The sequence below is a fragment of the Cenococcum geophilum genome (assembly GCF_001692895.1).
Source record: "Cenococcum geophilum 1.58 unplaced genomic scaffold K441scaffold_20, whole genome shotgun sequence".
Classification (NCBI taxonomy): Eukaryota; Fungi; Ascomycota; class Dothideomycetes; order Gloniales; family Gloniaceae; genus Cenococcum; species Cenococcum geophilum.
Genome location: NW_027137578.1, coordinates 873,667 through 889,956, shown reverse-complemented (window position 1 = coordinate 889,956; position 16,290 = coordinate 873,667). Strand labels below are relative to the sequence as shown.

At 48.6% G+C, this 16,290-nt stretch overlaps 9 protein-coding genes across 9 annotated transcripts; 6 read left to right on the top strand and 3 right to left on the bottom strand.

Annotated features, from left to right (window-relative positions):
* Positions 1 to 1,077: 1,077 nt before the first annotated feature.
* K441DRAFT_687032 (Clavaminate synthase-like protein) lies at positions 1,078 to 2,465 on the top strand (the record flags this gene model as incomplete). Its single annotated transcript, XM_067652053.1, has 8 exons — positions 1,078 to 1,092; positions 1,215 to 1,414; positions 1,450 to 1,542; positions 1,590 to 1,690; positions 1,747 to 1,843; positions 1,884 to 1,995; positions 2,076 to 2,261; positions 2,343 to 2,465. The coding sequence occupies 8 exons, from the start codon at positions 1,078 to 1,080 to the stop codon at positions 2,463 to 2,465; spliced, it is 927 nt and encodes a 308-aa protein (XP_067504202.1).
* Positions 2,466 to 3,861: 1,396 nt separating this feature from the next.
* On the top strand, positions 3,862 to 5,659 carry K441DRAFT_659556 (uncharacterized protein). The gene has a single exon (XM_067648555.1). It carries the CDS (start codon positions 4,054 to 4,056, stop codon positions 5,242 to 5,244), a length of 1,191 nt encoding a protein of 396 aa, XP_067504201.1. The 5' UTR covers positions 3,862 to 4,053; the 3' UTR covers positions 5,245 to 5,659.
* A 944-nt stretch (positions 5,660 to 6,603) lies between these two features.
* On the top strand, positions 6,604 to 7,282 carry K441DRAFT_677252 (uncharacterized protein; the record flags this gene model as incomplete). Its single annotated transcript, XM_067651046.1, has 3 exons — positions 6,604 to 6,606; positions 6,725 to 6,844; positions 6,893 to 7,282. 3 exons carry the CDS (start codon positions 6,604 to 6,606, stop codon positions 7,280 to 7,282), a joined length of 513 nt encoding a protein of 170 aa, XP_067504200.1.
* Positions 7,283 to 9,650: 2,368 nt separating this feature from the next.
* K441DRAFT_490186 (ankyrin) lies at positions 9,651 to 9,965 on the top strand (the record flags this gene model as incomplete). Its single annotated transcript, XM_067641974.1, has 1 exon — positions 9,651 to 9,965. A coding segment is annotated over one exon (315 nt), but the record flags the coding sequence as incomplete, so codon positions are not given.
* A 57-nt stretch (positions 9,966 to 10,022) lies between these two features.
* Positions 10,023 to 10,673, top strand: K441DRAFT_636001 (ankyrin; the record flags this gene model as incomplete). Its single annotated transcript, XM_067646452.1, has 2 exons — positions 10,023 to 10,460; positions 10,511 to 10,673. Coding segments are annotated over exons 1-2 (558 nt in total), but the record flags the coding sequence as incomplete, so codon positions are not given.
* Positions 10,674 to 11,032: 359 nt separating this feature from the next.
* K441DRAFT_108593 (uncharacterized protein) lies at positions 11,033 to 13,216 on the top strand. The gene has a single exon (XM_067639944.1). The coding sequence runs from the start codon at positions 11,154 to 11,156 to the stop codon at positions 12,777 to 12,779; it is 1,626 nt and encodes a 541-aa protein (XP_067504197.1). The 5' UTR covers positions 11,033 to 11,153; the 3' UTR covers positions 12,780 to 13,216.
* A 438-nt stretch (positions 13,217 to 13,654) lies between these two features.
* On the bottom strand, positions 13,655 to 13,927 carry K441DRAFT_559785 (ankyrin; the record flags this gene model as incomplete). Its single annotated transcript, XM_067643469.1, has 1 exon — positions 13,655 to 13,927. A coding segment is annotated over one exon (273 nt), but the record flags the coding sequence as incomplete, so codon positions are not given.
* A 339-nt stretch (positions 13,928 to 14,266) lies between these two features.
* Positions 14,267 to 15,265, bottom strand: K441DRAFT_635992 (uncharacterized protein; the record flags this gene model as incomplete). Its single annotated transcript, XM_067646451.1, has 2 exons — positions 15,041 to 15,265; positions 14,267 to 14,900 (listed from the first exon to the last, which is right to left on the bottom strand). A coding segment is annotated over exon 2 (513 nt), but the record flags the coding sequence as incomplete, so codon positions are not given.
* Positions 15,070 to 15,881, bottom strand: K441DRAFT_108591 (uncharacterized protein). The gene has a single exon (XM_067639943.1). It carries the CDS (start codon positions 15,664 to 15,666, stop codon positions 15,220 to 15,222), a length of 447 nt encoding a protein of 148 aa, XP_067504194.1. The 5' UTR covers positions 15,667 to 15,881; the 3' UTR covers positions 15,070 to 15,219.
* Positions 15,882 to 16,290: the final 409 nt, after the last annotated feature.

The window sequence follows — 16,290 nt, the reverse complement described above, 5'->3', positions numbered from 1 at the left end:
ATATCAAAGGAGAAAAAGAAGAGGGCTCTATATTATACAATTAGAATTACAGTAGGCCTTTCTATATAAAATCAGAAGCCCTATAGGAGCCATCGCGAGCACAAGGACAGGAGAGGGTTGGAAAATGGATTGTTAAGGCGACGGTGAGGTCGAAGGCGCGCTGAGGCCCTCCATACTAACCCAGTACTAACCTAGGCCTCAAAAACGCGTCCAAAAAGTAGGGGCCACCACCAAAGGGGGGGGGTGATATTTGGACGATATGTCGCGGACCTTGGGGGGTCGTGCGTAACCCGAGGTTATGCCAAGCCTAACCCGGACCTCCGATACCCTCCCTTAGCCCGGAGTGCCTCTGCTACTACTAGGGGGTAAGCTTTAGGCAGAGCCTCGTGCAGAGCTTCGTGCAGAGCCTCAGTAGAGCTTTATGCAGAGCTTCGTGTAGAGCTTAGTGTAGGGCTTCGTGCAGAGCTTCGTGCAGAGCTTCGTGCAGAGCCTTAGTAGAGCTTTGTACAGAGCTTCGTGCAGAGCTTCGTGCAGAGCTTTTGCAGAGCTTTAGTGGAGCTTCCTGCAGGTCTCCCCCTGAACTTCGTTCCGCAGAGCTCTCGCAAAGCTCCACAGCTCTACGCAGAGGGCTGGTGGCGTGGGCGTAAGCGTTCAGCGTTGGTGTTTACTGCGCGGCTCGGCGAGGTAGAATTGGGGCCTCTACCGCGACGAATTCCTCTTAACGTCGCGCGCGTATAAGGAGCTGAAGATCTCATAACTTATAGAGTAGGCTTTTCTCTATAATTTGGTGTAATTTTTATATTAATAGGTATTGTGGAAGGGTAGATCAATTTCATTAAAGTTAATAAGGTCTTCTCATATAAACCGTGTTTAGGTTTTCTATAAAGCTCGCCAAAGTGCCTCAGACCAAGAAAACGATTACCGTCCTAAATCAGCTTAGCGGACGGTGCGGATATTCCTATATCCGCATAATCGATTTCTTGGTCTGAGCTTCTGAGGTAAGTCCTCGGCTACCGATCCTCGCCTCTTCAAGCCCCCACTATTACGCTGGACGGTACGGCTACATATTCTGCCTTCATGGACCTAGCAATGGTAAGCCGAGTAGCATGCTAACACTGTCAGTGTATATCTCTCAGATTTAGGCCAAAAATCAAACTTATTGCAGTCAGAAAGCCATTCTATCTGCTCTTCTAGATACAGAACTCATCCATGAGCCTCCGAAATACTCTGGGTCTCTCGACCACCTCGAATTCATTGAAGTGACTATCATTGGGAGAGAGTACACAACGGCCAAAATCAATGACATTCTCCATGCGAGCAATGCAGAGCGGCAAATCCGAGACCTCGCTGTCATCATCAGTGAGAGGGGCGTCTGCTTCTTCAGGGCACCACAAGATGGCCTCGGCGTCGAGGAGTTGAAGAAATTTATAGATCTTGTGGGTAGCTAAGCGGTAGGCCCAAAGAGAATGGGTTGCACGTTCGCCCGCCGCACAGGGATCCTGCAAATGTGCCTATGGGTAATGGGGAGACGGACGAGAATATGTACGCATGACCAGACCAGTTGCAGTTGTTTGCCGAGAGAAGCATAGATATGTGATTAATTCCGAAGCTCAGAAGGAAATGTATATATCAATGATCAAGAACCGGCCGGTGGAGCCTAAAGATCTAGGAAGAGAATGGCACAGCGATGGTTAGCCGGTTCTTCATAGCCAATGCTCTGCTAGCCACTAACCACACTACTTTCAGCAACATTTGAGAATTTCCCGTCAGACTCCAGTTGCCTTCTGATGCAAGAGACTCCATCTTATGGCGGGGGCACGCTCTGGTGCTCTGGTTACGAACTGTCCGTTCCTCTCCATTCCATATTCTAAACAAAGCTCCAGCTACGGCCGCACATCGCTCTCTTTCCGGGCCTATCTCGAAACCCTAACCGCGACCTGCGCCCAACCCGTCTTCCGCACCGCCAGCGTCGCTAGAATTATGCGGTCATGTCTCGTGGCTCATCACTGAACACAGGTGACTCTTTCGCTCCCTCCCATCCCGTCATCCGTACAAACCGGATCACTGGCTGGAAGTCTGTCTTTGCGGGCATGGGACTGCACGTGTCGCGGATTAATGATGATTACGCCTACGAGGACCACATGGTTGGAGAGTATTTGATGCGGCTAGTGACGAGAAATTACGACTGTGTGGCCAGAATGCGCTGGACAAAGAACGGTGTGGCGATTTGGAATAACAGCTGCATTTTTCATGCTGTGGCGGTGTGTATCATTATCTCCTTTGTGCCTAGTAGGGAAGGTGTCAGTTATATTTTACAGAACTAGGAGCTGATTCTGTGGCAGCCTGATACACATTTGGTTCCGCGGAGTCTGAGATTAGGGATTCGGGCGTCGTCAATTGGTGAGGTACTATATCTTGATCCCAATTCCACCTCACGGAAGGGGGCCTTAGGCATTACAAACTAAAGTGATATGCTGAAGGCTGGAGAAAGAAATCATCATAGAGTGGTAGATAGTGATATGATGTTATCATATAGATCTAGTGATACTTACCTTGAATGCAGAGTAGAAGACTGGCGCGCCATTGCTTGTCCGATGCGTTACTTACCCGAATTAGGTTATCGCTGACACTATCTTCCTTTGTGCTCTGGATATTTCACTCGTATTTCTACCTTTACGGCTGGGATGCCGGGTGATAAGCTAAAAGTCCACGTGGAGTTGTGGGACGTTGTCGTATTAGTCTCATCGGGGCGGAACTGGCTTAATATCTGCGACTCTGAAGCGATTCCCGAGATCCTCCGAAGGCGGAATGACTTTAGAAGATATTTAAAGGAAATGGCCATGACGAACAATTATAGGAAGAACAAAGCAATAGCTAATGGCTAGGAATGGTAGAAGCATTGTAAGGTCGTTGCTGTCCCCTTTGCGCAAGTGAATAACGAGCTTGTATGGAAGTGGAGGGTTAAGTTGAGACCATATTTCGGTATTGGATTAAGCAGGTGCCTCATCCTATTCGGAGCTCCGTCGCTGGATTTCTCGTCCTGCAGGCGCCACTTGGATCCTTGGAGATGTTGCTTCCTGATGCTACCGGGTGCTGCTTTCCGTGGTCATCTGGGCAGTGAGGGTATCCGGGATCAAAGTTTGCGCAGGTTGAACTGGATGTTGTTCTCGCGAAATTGTTCCGTGGCCATCGCTTTGAGCCAAACGAGAAGTGAGGGCAAGAGAGGGCTCAATTAACCCTGTACAATAGGGCAGATCGGTGGTATGTTTGGTGGATGCGATGCTGTGCATGGTGGATCAATGCGCCAAGCCAATCAGTTGTTGCCAAATTCGGGGAAACTCGAAGGCGATTTGTTTCGATAATTAGATCACGTGACGGAGTAATTTGCAATCGTCAGTCGTCACGCCTGCAGTTGCAATCATTACATATATCATGTACGTGTAGAAATTTTGCGGGAACGACAACGGATCTAATTTTGTGCGTATGCGGTTTCAAGGCCATTTGAAATATCAAGCTAGCGTAAGCCGGCTGGGAGGCAAATTTTCTCAGCCAAGCCGCCTGGGCAGCATCTGGGCAGCATCTGGGCAGCGTCCGGCCATCTTTGCCATCTGGGCAGTGCATCGCTGCGCTGTTCATTTGGAAAAAGTAATGGCATTATCAACACGGTATTATAAGTAATGACAGTTCTTGGGCAGCTCCGGACGGCCCCTGGACAGCTTTTAGGGTGAGAGGATGTTCTAGAACTAAAGATAGAAAAGAGTCAGCACAAACTAAAGTTGCGTATTTAATTGGTTGTGGAGTAAAATACTACCGATATTGTTTAATCATCAAGCACAGTCAGCATTAAAGCGCCACTCATCATGATGTAGCACTCGTATACTTTTTCGTCAGCTGCTGGGCGGGGTCCGGCTCTCCACTGCCTCAGCCGTCCTATCTGTCAAGCTTCAAACTCAACATCTTCCAGCCTCATTTCAAAATTTCAACCTCCCATCATTATTATCCTCCAACTAAACGCTATCGCTCCTCTCGCAATTCCCGCTACCAGCTTTCAAGATGATGCGAAAGAAGACAAGCTACACTAACATCACACCCATTCCGTCCTTCATTCCTCGTCAGCTAGCCATCGACATCCTCCACAGCCATGGCGAAATCATCGAACTTAACCCACTTGTTACTGGCTTTGAGGCCATCAAGGCGCCTCGCGACGCGCCGAGCGATGAGTTCTACTCCACCTGGTATGAGATAGCTGAACGCCTGCAATTCATACCTGGAACCGGCAGGATTGGCCAGGGCAAGATTACATTCAAGGGCTGCTTCCACGATATGCCTTGGGGGTTACAGACGCACATCTATGCGCCCATGAACGTCGACTTGCGCAACAAATGGAGGATTTGCGGCAACCAACCGGGCGAGCCTCCAGAGACTCGTGAACTCGGCATCGGCGCACCGCAAGAAGGCCTATATCTGAGGGAAGACATTGAGATCAAGTGCAACTTCACAATGATATCATTTGTCAAGAAAGAAACGAAGGCAGCTTCGAAGATCTTAGTCGACCGACTGATTAAGAAGGCAGAGCTTTTGGACTCGGGCGCGCTGCAAGCGATGATGGAGAACGGAAGACTGAAGACATGGAATCCCGCAGATCGCTCCAATGCAATACCGCAACCTCCTCCTTCACCGCAGCCTCTTGCTTCGCCAATGGCCTCTCCTAAGATCCCGTACCAGCTACCCAAGTCGCCTACTCTTCCTTATGGTAGACCAGCCGAGCAAATTGCGTACATGCACCAGCACCAGCACCAGTACGGCCAGCAATATCTTCCGCAACCTCCACAGTCCCCTTATGGCCACCAAACGTCCCAAGGCTTCGCCATGGAACTGCCTGGCGACTTCTACCACCCTAGTCAAGATCGCCTCCAGCCGCCTAATAGATACTCGACGCAGTCCTCGCTCTCCGGCGGCTCCCCAGCCATGAACAGCGCAAGGTGGTCCACCAACGGGTCTGACTACCAAAGCTCTGTCAGCTCGCGCCCAACCTCGTATGCCTCCGACGGCGGAATCAGGTCTCCCGGCTTAGACCAGAAGGCTTTCGCTGCCGAGTTGCCGGCCGTGCAGGAAATCACGCACACCCGATCGTCAAGTGTAAGAAGTGACGCTAGAGACGGCAATTACAAGCAAGATTATGCTAAATCGCAGGACTATGGGACTCCTCCGCGATATCAGGACGTGCATCCCGGACAGTTTTGAGTGCAGTTTGTTTGATTCGTAAGAATTTGATTCGGGTTCGCAATGATATCAATTTTCTTTCGGGCTACCCGGGATTTTTTTCACTTCTGTCGTTTGGAGTCAAAGGCTTAGTATCGGAAAGTTTTTGGAGTCTACTTTTTGGCGTCTGGGGACTGTAGGAAGTTCATCAGGGCGCGCTTCCGCCTACCGCGTTCTAAGCGAAGAATTTTAAGGGTATTTATCTTTTAGCGATTTACTTGTTCGTTGTCGAAATTCACACCGGGTAAACGAGTGGTCCTGCCAGGATGGTTTTGGAGATTTTTTCGTTTCCACATAAAGCTAATGTGATTTAAGTAGAGAAAATCTACAAGAATAAGTATTTAGTATGATACCCGGCCGAAGGCTGAAGTCACAATGAACGTGATTTAACACGCGTATTCCAAATAACAGCGAAATCGTGGCTGGTGCAGTGGACTTGAAAAGGCGAGTGACTACTCCGCCACATCACGGCTCAGCCCCCCTTACGAGAGATCAGAGGTGAACTCCGACCGTCTTATTGCGTGCGTCTCAAAACCGCCATACACGTTTCGGAAATAATAGCTGACTTTCCAGCACCCCGCAAGCTGTATTGGAATTCCAAAGTCTTTTGGCATATTTGTCAGCTGAGTCTGCCCGCGTGGGCCCAATAATGAACTGAACCACATCCCAAATGAAAAACGCCCTGCAGCCAGGATTACTCTCAGGAGCAAAATATAGCAACGCATTACTGTCTGCATGAGAAATGCTGCTCGTAACCGTCCTGCGCAGGTTTTGGGATGGTACATAAGATGTTTATTAGTGTCTGGAGATCTACTCAAGTTATGGCATTTAGCGGACGCTTCGTCTTCAATCCCTGTCGGGGCTTCGATGACCGCAAAGTTCTCTCGATTTCAGACTTGTCTCCCTAATCAGCATCCCAGTAAATCAAAAAGGTCCGCCTAACCTTGATCTTCTATCGCAGATATATATCCCCACTCTGCTCTCAACTTAAACTCCATCACATTACACCCATCTTAGTTTACTGTTATCATGGCTTCAAATGTTGGCGAGCAAGCTCACAACGATATCACGTGATGAGGCTTGGCGCTAGATGAGGAGAAACCTCATCCGCCATCTATACAGAAAACAAGCAATAACAGAGCTTTAGCCATGTAACCTGCCAACCTTAACATCAAAGAACTCAGATAAAATAACTACATCTTCAAGCGGACCAGCAATCACTTAATCCCGGAGCAACTAACTCCGTTTCAATATACTTACGATGAGCTGGCTGGTCAGGCTCTGGAGATACTAGACAAAATATCTCTCCCTGTTCGACCCCAGCAGCGGTAGAAACGAAAGATGGTAAAACCGTGGCTGCGCCTGCACCTGAAAGAGACCTCTATGTTCTACAAGAGACCTCTATGTTCTACTACGAGACAATGCCAACAAAGATCCTGTGCTGGAGAAACTTTGGACTCAGGTAGACACGGTTCCGGAATGGGTTGACTGGGAGCGGGTCGGACGAGGACAGGAATTCTTCTACCGTTACGCAGCTCCTACAATCACAGGTTTCGCCTTTCAAGGCCTTCTTAGTTTAACGGTGAGTCCTCCACGCTTGCAGACTTTTTCCTGATCCGACCACTAACAGGCTCAGGGCCCTTCCCGCCGTCCAGTTGAAACGCTCATGCGTGCGGGAGGACACTCGACCAAGGTGGACAAGAAGCGGCTTTTCGAGGCGTTCCAGCTGCTATTGCAGGCCTCCCAGTCTCTTGAAACCATCCAACCTAGAGGCTCGGGCCATGCTGCTGTTATCCGGGTTCATTTTCTACATGCCACTATGCGCCAGCGGATACTAAAGCTCGCCGGTGTGCGACCGAGCTACTTCAACAATGAAACTGGCGGTATTCCGACCAACGATCTCGATTGCATGCAGTCTGTATGCGCGTTTTCTGCAAACCTGATCTATGTTACTCCTCCGGCGCGAAGGATTTATGCGCGCGAGCAAGAAGCTGCTGACTACATTGCCCTTTGGCGCTGAGTGGCTATGTCATCGGGGCTCCAGAATGCGTTGAATCTCCACAGAAAGCACGTTCTATGATGGAATCGGTCATGGTCGAGGCGATGCAGCCCACAGACACCTGAAGGATTCTGATTCACAACCTTGTCAAGGCCTTGGATGGCGTTCCCTCGGTATACGCATCCAAGAGCTGCTAGGAGGCTGGTAGTCGCTGAATCAATGGGAGCAAGCTATGCGATGATATTTGTCTTGGGAGGCTGTCGCTGTACTACACTGCCTTGGTTGCTGCGCAGTGTTGGTTGTTTTAAATAGTGCTTTTATCAATATTCAATACTTATCGATATGGATTGAATATTGATAAAAGCACTGGTTGTTTATGGTGGTTAGCTATATCACGCGCGCAATTCCATCCGTCGATAACAGGAAGATTGCTGTAAGTTGGACTTGACCTGCCGCTTGTGGACAGCACAGCTGACTTCCCCTGCTAGTACTTCCGAAAGTTCTTCTAGGACTATCTCATCGAAAGCAAGGACGGTCTCGGCAAAGAAACTAACTTTGGCTCCAAAATATCCCCAACTTGGACAAAAGAACTGCATCGGAAAACTCTTCAGAGAAAGCCATTGGCCATCGTGCTGGCATCGAGAAGATAATGCCCTATGCATTTACCTTCCTTTGTTTCTGTGTTGCAATGGCTGCAGCTGTAGCTTTCTACACTGTAAAGGTTGTCGCCGGAGCAATACCCATGGCTCCCAGTGCGATCTAAGGCAGTGCACACCACTTGAAGCCAATGTGTCCATCACGCTCCTTTAAGCGGCTCTGAATGTATTATTCAGCTCAGGAAAGGCTTCCTCATTCATTTGCAATTTGCATCTGCATCATTCTCTCAATCAAACTGGTTCGGGTAACTGTACAATTTCATTCATTGATCGTAGGCATCACTATGTTTTGCGTTAGTGTGCAGACCAAGCGAGATATCTACCGGCCAGAATCTCGAATTCCTAAATGTAGTCTATCTTGAGTTAACCTGTGGGTTTTGGAAAGCCCGGACGCCGCATCCTAGCCCGACCTCAGCTGCTAGTTATGTTTGTGGGTGTGCCTTCTTCCCCGGAAACCCTCTGAGCCCCGCATCCATGCTCAGAGCAACCAACTTTAGCTATTTTGGTGATTTGCCCCAAGCCCCTGCTTGTATACAGCCCCGTGGCAACCGGAGGTGCAAGAAGCCTCCGGTTTACCGCTGATAACGTTACTGAAAGGTGACGATAAGCGTCTATTCGCAACCACTCCCCCAATAGGGCTCTCAAAACAGCCGCACAGCTAAAGTGAAAATAAATTGCATCTGACTCAGAATGTTTGCCGAGCTTTCGAGTTGGAGTGTTCCAAAGCTAGGACCATAAGCTCTCAGACTCTTCGTGGAATATTCGTTTGGATAAGGAGCAGTATGCCTGTGCACAACGATCCACGGAGGGTCTGATTTATGAGATAACAGGCAGTGGCAGCTTCTTCGCGACCGTAAGCTTTCCGTAGGGGAATCTGGTCGTAGGAAGCCACCATTTTGGGGGAGATATGCAATATGCAATTGGGCCTTTAATTTAAGAATTGTATCAGTTGTGCTGGCGAATTAAACGATGGTTCGCATTGCCTTCTTACGCGTCGTGATGCCCAGAGTCGGCGTGCGTCGTCATCGCCAGCCTCATACCCCGAAATTGTCAAATGTGGTATGTCCGCACAGGGGCATACTTTTTACATCTCATTTTCTCAGTCAGAACATGTCCAGCGGTCTATGCTCAGGTCGTCAACACGGTGACGCCATGCGGAGGAGAAGCCGTTGCGGACTCCATAAATCCTTTCAAACTTTTCTTAGCAGTACGACATCCTTACTACTAGCAATTTAGCGGAGACCTAGGCAATCACGTCAAATACTGTGGACACCATACTGTGGACACCTTGGCCAATTTCGGCGCCGAGGCCTTGGTATGGAGAGTAGAGATTTTCGTGGACCAGTAGTGCCTCTAACTCCCGACGAATATACCCACGTAAGTCTTCACTAGCAGACTCAGTCTCATAATTTCCAGTTTTATATATACTCATTCAAATCCAGAACCAGGCCAGACCTGACCCGTTACCACTAGGGTCTTGGGAAGATCAACTGGAAACAAGCGTGTTTGACACGACAACGGATTTCGCTGGCCGCAGTTCATCACCACCATTCTCGCGCTGTGATAATTCATGGGAAGAATGGAGAATAGTCTTATACAGCGGCAGTGTCGAAGAGATCAACTCGTTGGTCAAGGAAGGATGGGCTTCGAAAATTAACGATCCGATATGTGAAGATGACAACAAACTTCCTCTTTTCATCGCCGCCACCCGCGGGAATGATATTACGACTGCCGTTCTCGAAGCAGGCGCAGCTGCCGACGGCACTTCTGCATTCAACGGGACTGCGCTTCAGTGTGCTGCTGAGAGAGGTGATAAGGCCACCGTCGAAGTTCTCCTCAAATATGGCGCAAATATCAATGCAAAATCTTCAGGAAGAGGAACTGCTTTAATCGCCGCTGTTCGTAACAGTTACTTAGAAATTGTCGCATTACTACTCCAAGAAGGTGCCGATCCCAATCAATTAGACGGTTATAAATTCTGCTCGCCCCTTTCGGCTGCTCCCAACTTTGCAACTGTCAAAATCTTGATAGATTACGGAGCGAACGTTTTACAAAAGTGTCGAGGTCCCCATGCCCTCATCAAGGCCATCAAAAGATTCGATGAGCAATCAGTGCAGCTTCTCTTGCAATATGGGGTTGATGCGAACATGCAACTGTATGGCGTCGACGCATTGACTATAGCTACGGAAACTGGAAATGAATATATCGTCAAAATGCTTCTCGTAAAAGGTGCGAATGTGCACGGGACTGGCAAACCAGCCTCTCCCATTATCACGGCTGCTATGCGTGGTTTCGGGGCCATACTTACCATGCTTATTGAGTATGGTGCAGACGTGAATGTTTCAAACGAGCTATACGGAACCCCACTCATTTCCGCTGCTTCAAGAGGGCATATCGATATAGTGCCCATTCTCTTAAGGTATGGTGCAATTGTCGACTGCTTCAGTCAACACCATGGGACCCCTCTAATTGCAGCTGCAGCTGCGGGTCATATGAAGGTTGCAGCACTGCTCATGGATTGCGGTGCTGACCTCGCCCGAGCCGTAAGTTTGTTTCCTTTGGGAACCATCTGTCCCTTTGCTGAGCTTGATAGGATGAATGGGATAGCTCTGGCGAACTTCCTCCACTCCCATCGTACCTGCGTCTATGGCGGAAAGCAACCAAACAGCAGAAGTACGCAAGCATTCGAGATCTTTTCCGAGACTTGGACAAGGATACAGCAAGGGAGTACCTGAAAGACGTTTGTTTCCAATGGGAGGTACCGGAAGCTGTATCTTTAGGCCAAGCGACCAAAGGCCAGGAGGCTCATTCGGTTATTGAGAGCTTTCAAAACCATGTGGTTATGGCATATAGCACCAAAGAAATCGATGGCGAACCAGTTGAAAGAGTGGAAGCAACAACATGTGGCGAGTACATCGAACGCTCTTGGGGAATTGTAGGGAAACAGGTGCTAGACCATGTTGCTACCCATGGTATCTCTGAACACGGAGTGCCTACTCCTAGATGTAAGTATCATGATTGAATGACCTACTTTCGGACGCCTATGTTCTATTCATCGCTCGTATATGTCACGCCTAGGAAACCTAAACTAACCAAATTAAGCTAACCATTTGGCAGTGCGTACTGGCAGACGCGAACAAGCCGTCGTATTTTCGCTTTCACCACAAAAACATAGCGTCACCGTTAACTTTGAATCCATAACCTCCGGCAGAACCGTCTTGTCTTTGATCGAAGTAATGGACTGGTTATGTAAATCAATTCGTATGCCACGGTCGGACGATGCCTTGTTACTATCAACTTCCTCGTGCTATGTGTCTCGTTGCACGGAATCGGCAGAGAATGAATACAGAGATGACGGAGAAAAAACCCTTCGGCCCAAATTTGAACTGCATCTTCAATTCTTCTTGACTTTCAACCCTCTCCCAATGATGAAATACGACTGTTGGCAGCCACTATTTAAGTCTTGCTTCGTAGTAGAACACAAGACACCGCACCAAGATGACAAACCTCTCGGGAGAGGCCTTGAGCTATCATTCGACATGATGATGGCAATCACAGCTGTTGAATATCCCATGATTGTCCACGGGGGACTAGTCTTTGTAGGATATCACACCGTAGTCGTTCCAACGAAAATACATGCAAACTACGTCCAATTTCATTTGGATGTCAACGCCGCGGAACAAATAAATCCATATAGTTTAAGTTACGGACAGAGGGTTTTATGTGGTACAGAGGTGATCGAGAACTTCAAAACCGTAAGATGTTTCATCGGGTGGCGCGACGCCGCTCACATTCTCCTTGGAACGACAGAACTCCGGACGCCCGTCAAATTTTCTAACGGTCAACGCCGACGAAGGACTCTTCATATGAATGGTATATCTGCCGGATTCCAAGCACTCAGTGCTGGTCCCGCCCAAGTCGGGTTAACCGGTTCAGCTAATTTTGTATTTGTATCGCATAAGTTGAGCTTTTTGCCGTCTTCAATCTATTCGAAAATGCTGCGTAATGCTTCTAATCAAGTGGCAATTGTTAACGATCTCGGGACTCGGAGGTCGTGGCTGGTGCCTAGGATAAGTTTACTGCTTCACATGGCTCACGCTTCTGTCAGAGAACACACACCGGAACATCTGCTGGATACTCTAATAGACCCCATCCCATTTTGCGATCCACACCACGATGGATCCTCCCTAGTAGGAGCTCTGGATGGCCAGGGAGATGTCGTAGTCTGGGGCGAGGGCCAGGACTCATTCCGCCTACGAACGCTCCTTCTCGGTCTTAACATCAACCTCCTCAAGGCCGTGGAGATCACCGAAGCTAGCAGCGGGAACAGTCTCTTCGGCTTCGAATTCATGGACATCGTTACTGAGCCCGGTAGAGGCGCGGAAATGCGGGAGATGCCCGTCATGAGGTCAGGCCGGAATTGGCTGCATTTATCGAAGCTGGTCGACACTATCGTCTTCTGCGCAGGGCTCGGAGAAGCAATAGCACCCGTGGAGCGCAGGCCCGTGACATGCAACTCTCTTCCCATTGGACACGACTACCTCGCCGCGCCTATGTCTTGCCTTAGCCATCTCACAAAGCGCTGTGGAGGCGATCTGAGCTTGCCCATGCAGAGCTGCCACGTTATGCTCTCTCAAGACCGCTGCTGGACCGTTGCCGGTGATCCTTTTAGAAAATGCAGACATGATGAGAAGAGCAAAACCACTTGCTGGGAGCATAAAGACATTCTGCAAAATGTGCGGAAGGCTGCTAACGGCCAGAATTTGCAGCCTACCCACCGGCCTAGGCTTCCGTCGGCTGGAGTAGTCGTGTTTGGACAGAAGATTGTAAGGGTTTCTGAGTTGTTTGAACTGCTTCTCTGAAACCCTGGGCTATGTTAAAAAAGACGCGCTCCGGCAAAATTACCGTGGCTTTGTACACTTTTATATACACCTTCACATATGTGATTTGTAATTGGCATCAACGCATAGTTGGATAACGAGACGTAGATCGCGGATTCAAAACACTAGGACTTAGCAAGGCCCTGCCTAAGTTTTTTCTTGGGGTTTACATCATGAATGTTTGGGCTGGGAGAAAAGAGGTGGTGTATAGAGGTATGTGAGGATGATTCAGCAGGAATTATAGAGGAGTTTAAAAATGAAGGAGCAGCACAGGTAGAAAAAAAATTTAAATTATTCAAACTCAAAAAAAAAGTTTAGCCTATTTATGAAAACCCTAAAGTTGCTTTGCTTGGCAATATATACCGGAGTGGTAGGCCAATCTTTTAGCGTAGTGAGCTCAACTAATCCCTCCACATAGCTGTACCGCAAATCTCTTGCATGCCACTGGCTCCCCCTTCACCTATGTTAGAGGAAGCGTTTGGATTTTTCTTATCCTTTTCTGCCTCGTCTCCAACCCTGGCCTAGTCTCCAGCCCTCTTTGAAGCCAACCCCGGTCAAAATTTAAGATTTTGAATTTTCTCAAGTGGTTCATACCAGAGTGTGGCCAGGCACTAAGGCTCAACCCCTACTACGTACATTACCAAGTCACGTTCTAATACTTCCATTTCCAATGACCCATCGCCATACCGTTTTAAATAATTTATGCAAAATCTGTCTGCATTTCTGTCTTAGCTTACAGCGTTCCTATATAAGTTATTGCCATTTTTTTTATTTTACAAAGAACAAGAACAAGACACGTCAACAGCAGAGTGAGCAATATAGAGGCAATTGGAATAAAAGAAACGATTGGAGAGCGGCTAAGTAGTTCGAGCGAGCCAGTTTACTACTCCTTCACGTCGGTTCTGTACGGCCGTTAAAAGCGGCGTTTGACCACCGTTATCCTTAAGATCTAGGTTAATGTCATCCCTCGCGAGCAGCACCCTTACCACCGCCTCATGCCCCCTTGCCGTAGCCAGTGATAACGGCGTCCAGCCGCTTAGGGTAGTAGTGTTTGTTTCAACACCTTTGTGCTCGAGCAAGACCTTTACCACCGTAGCATGTCCGTTTTCGGCTGATAATAAAAGCGGCGTCCACCCGTCCTTGTCCTTGGTGTTGGCGTCAACGTTGTGCCTGAGTAGCAACCGCACCACCTTCCAATGACCGTTTGCCGCTGCTAGCGATAGCGGCGTCCAACCGTCCCTGTCTTTGGAGTTGGCTCTGACATCGTTGTGCTCAAGCAGTGGCCGCACAACAGCGTCATACCCATTTGCCGCCGCAAAGAACAGTGCTGTCCAGCCGTTCTCGTTTTTAGAGTTAACTTCAACGCGTTTATGCTTGAGTAGTAGTCGTACAACTGCCTCTTGTCCATTGTCCGCTGCCGACGACAGCGGCGTCCAACCGTTCGAGGTTTTAGAGTTAACGTTGATAACGCCGTGCTCAAGTAGCAGCCGCGCTACCGCTTCATGTCCATTTGCCGCAGCTAAAGCCAGTGGTGTCAGGCCATCTTTGTCTTGGGCGTCAGCGTCGACCCCTTGTTGGAGCAGCAACTGAACCACATTTATCAAGCCGATTGATGCAGCCGTACGCAATCTAGCGACGTTGTTTGGAAAGCCCTGGTTGTAACCGTCGGAGACGTTGCGCTGCACGAACCACTCCCCTGTTCCTTCTTGGCTCATGTCCTGGATGCTGTTCATAAGCTGATGCAGAGGGTGGAAATGTCTCATATGACGGATAACACTGTCGTAGAGAAGCTGGGGATTTCGGGGAGGGAGCGGTGCGTCGAGGAAGACGGAAGGTGCAATGAGTCTTGACTCTAGGTAGAATTTTAACGAGAAAATCGAGCACGCCACGTGGCGTGTGGCGGAGGGACTGAAATGCCGCAAGCACTGGTTGTGAATGGGAGATAGCAATCTGATCGCGTATAATTTATAGCCGCCGTGCATACAACGACCTTGAGAACTCTTACAATCTTCTTGAGTGCTTAACTGCAAGAGAGAGCCACAAGCCGGCCAGACGCTCACTGTATTGGTATAATTACAAAGTTATACAGCGTAAGTGCTACGCCTAGGTTCTTAGTTAGTTTGAAATCATACTACTAGAAAGAATGGGGGCAAATGAGTCTAGCTGCTCATCTATCGCTGTATACAAGACTTATTGTAAATCGATCGCTCGTGTTTGGGTAGGTTTAAATGAAAAGAACGAACATTTTAGTAACCTCGATTTCCAAACGCTAGAAATCTGCTCATGTTTTTCCGTTGTAGTTCCCTGTGCGGCAGCGTGGTTGTTGCGAAGTGGCGGCGGCCCTGTCAGTCTCAAGAGTCGAGACTAGAGGGCCGTCATATCGAGACCACTTGAATTAGTCCTTATGCACTTTCGTCGTACATCAACAAGCGGTAAGAGGGCGATTAAAGGAAAAATAGAAACAAAACGGCAGCGAGCCGAGAAATACAACCCCCTTCCCTGTATGGATTGCTAGCGGCTTGGCATAGAATACATGAGAATATTCACTCTTTTCATACAAAACGTGCCTAGACGCAATCCGTACAGAGGAGGGGGTTGTGGCTGCACCCTTGCTGCATGAGGTGTACAGTAGGATACAGTCAGATGACTTTGTTGAGCTGTGGCCCTCGCTGGCGCATAGAGTAGTATGCATTAGCTCTTCGTTAGCAAACACTGCGCAGGTCGCAATAATCACATAGACAAGGACATAAGCCAATCTTTGCAGTTCATTTTTTGCATTGGTACAACGCAGTACCAGGAGTCTAGCATATTGTCCCGAATTGGACGACGAGCATCGCGTTCGCGTGGCCTCGAGTGTAACCTGCATCATTCCTGCATTTCTGGATCTAAAGATCAACTGAATCGCAGAATATATTAGATCGAACGAAGTATAGACTCTCTCCAAAGAAGGGAAGTAGAATTGGTTAGACGGTAATGACCGACTGGTCACATTCTAGCGGATCGTACGATCCATCGGGGCGTATTTATTCAATCGAACGATCGCAATCTGGTGTTTTTGGGGGTTGGCATACTTCAGCCAGCCATAGCCGAAAGGTCAACCCCACTAGTTGACATACAGATGTCCACGAGGTTTCTTACGCACATCTGTTTATCTTGGCATCATTAATTCTCCGCAAGGCTTCCCATCACTAAGTATTGCTTACAATTCATCTTTTCCTTCTCTTCCTTGCAAGGTTTTCTTACTAAGCCTTCGGTCTCGTTCAACCCGGTCGTACTCGTTTCTATTTAGGTAGAAGTGAGTTTTTGTTCTTTACAAACGGAGGAGCGGGATGCTTAGCACGAGGTACGGAAGAGCCTTTCGCTATCGCATCTAAACAGTAACTCCCTCTGCATTCTTGCTATGCGGCTCTCATCCCTTCACATCCGTGGTTTCGAACCGCTTCAAATTATCTGAACCGCTTTCCATCTGCCTCTTCTCTTCCAAAAGAACCCT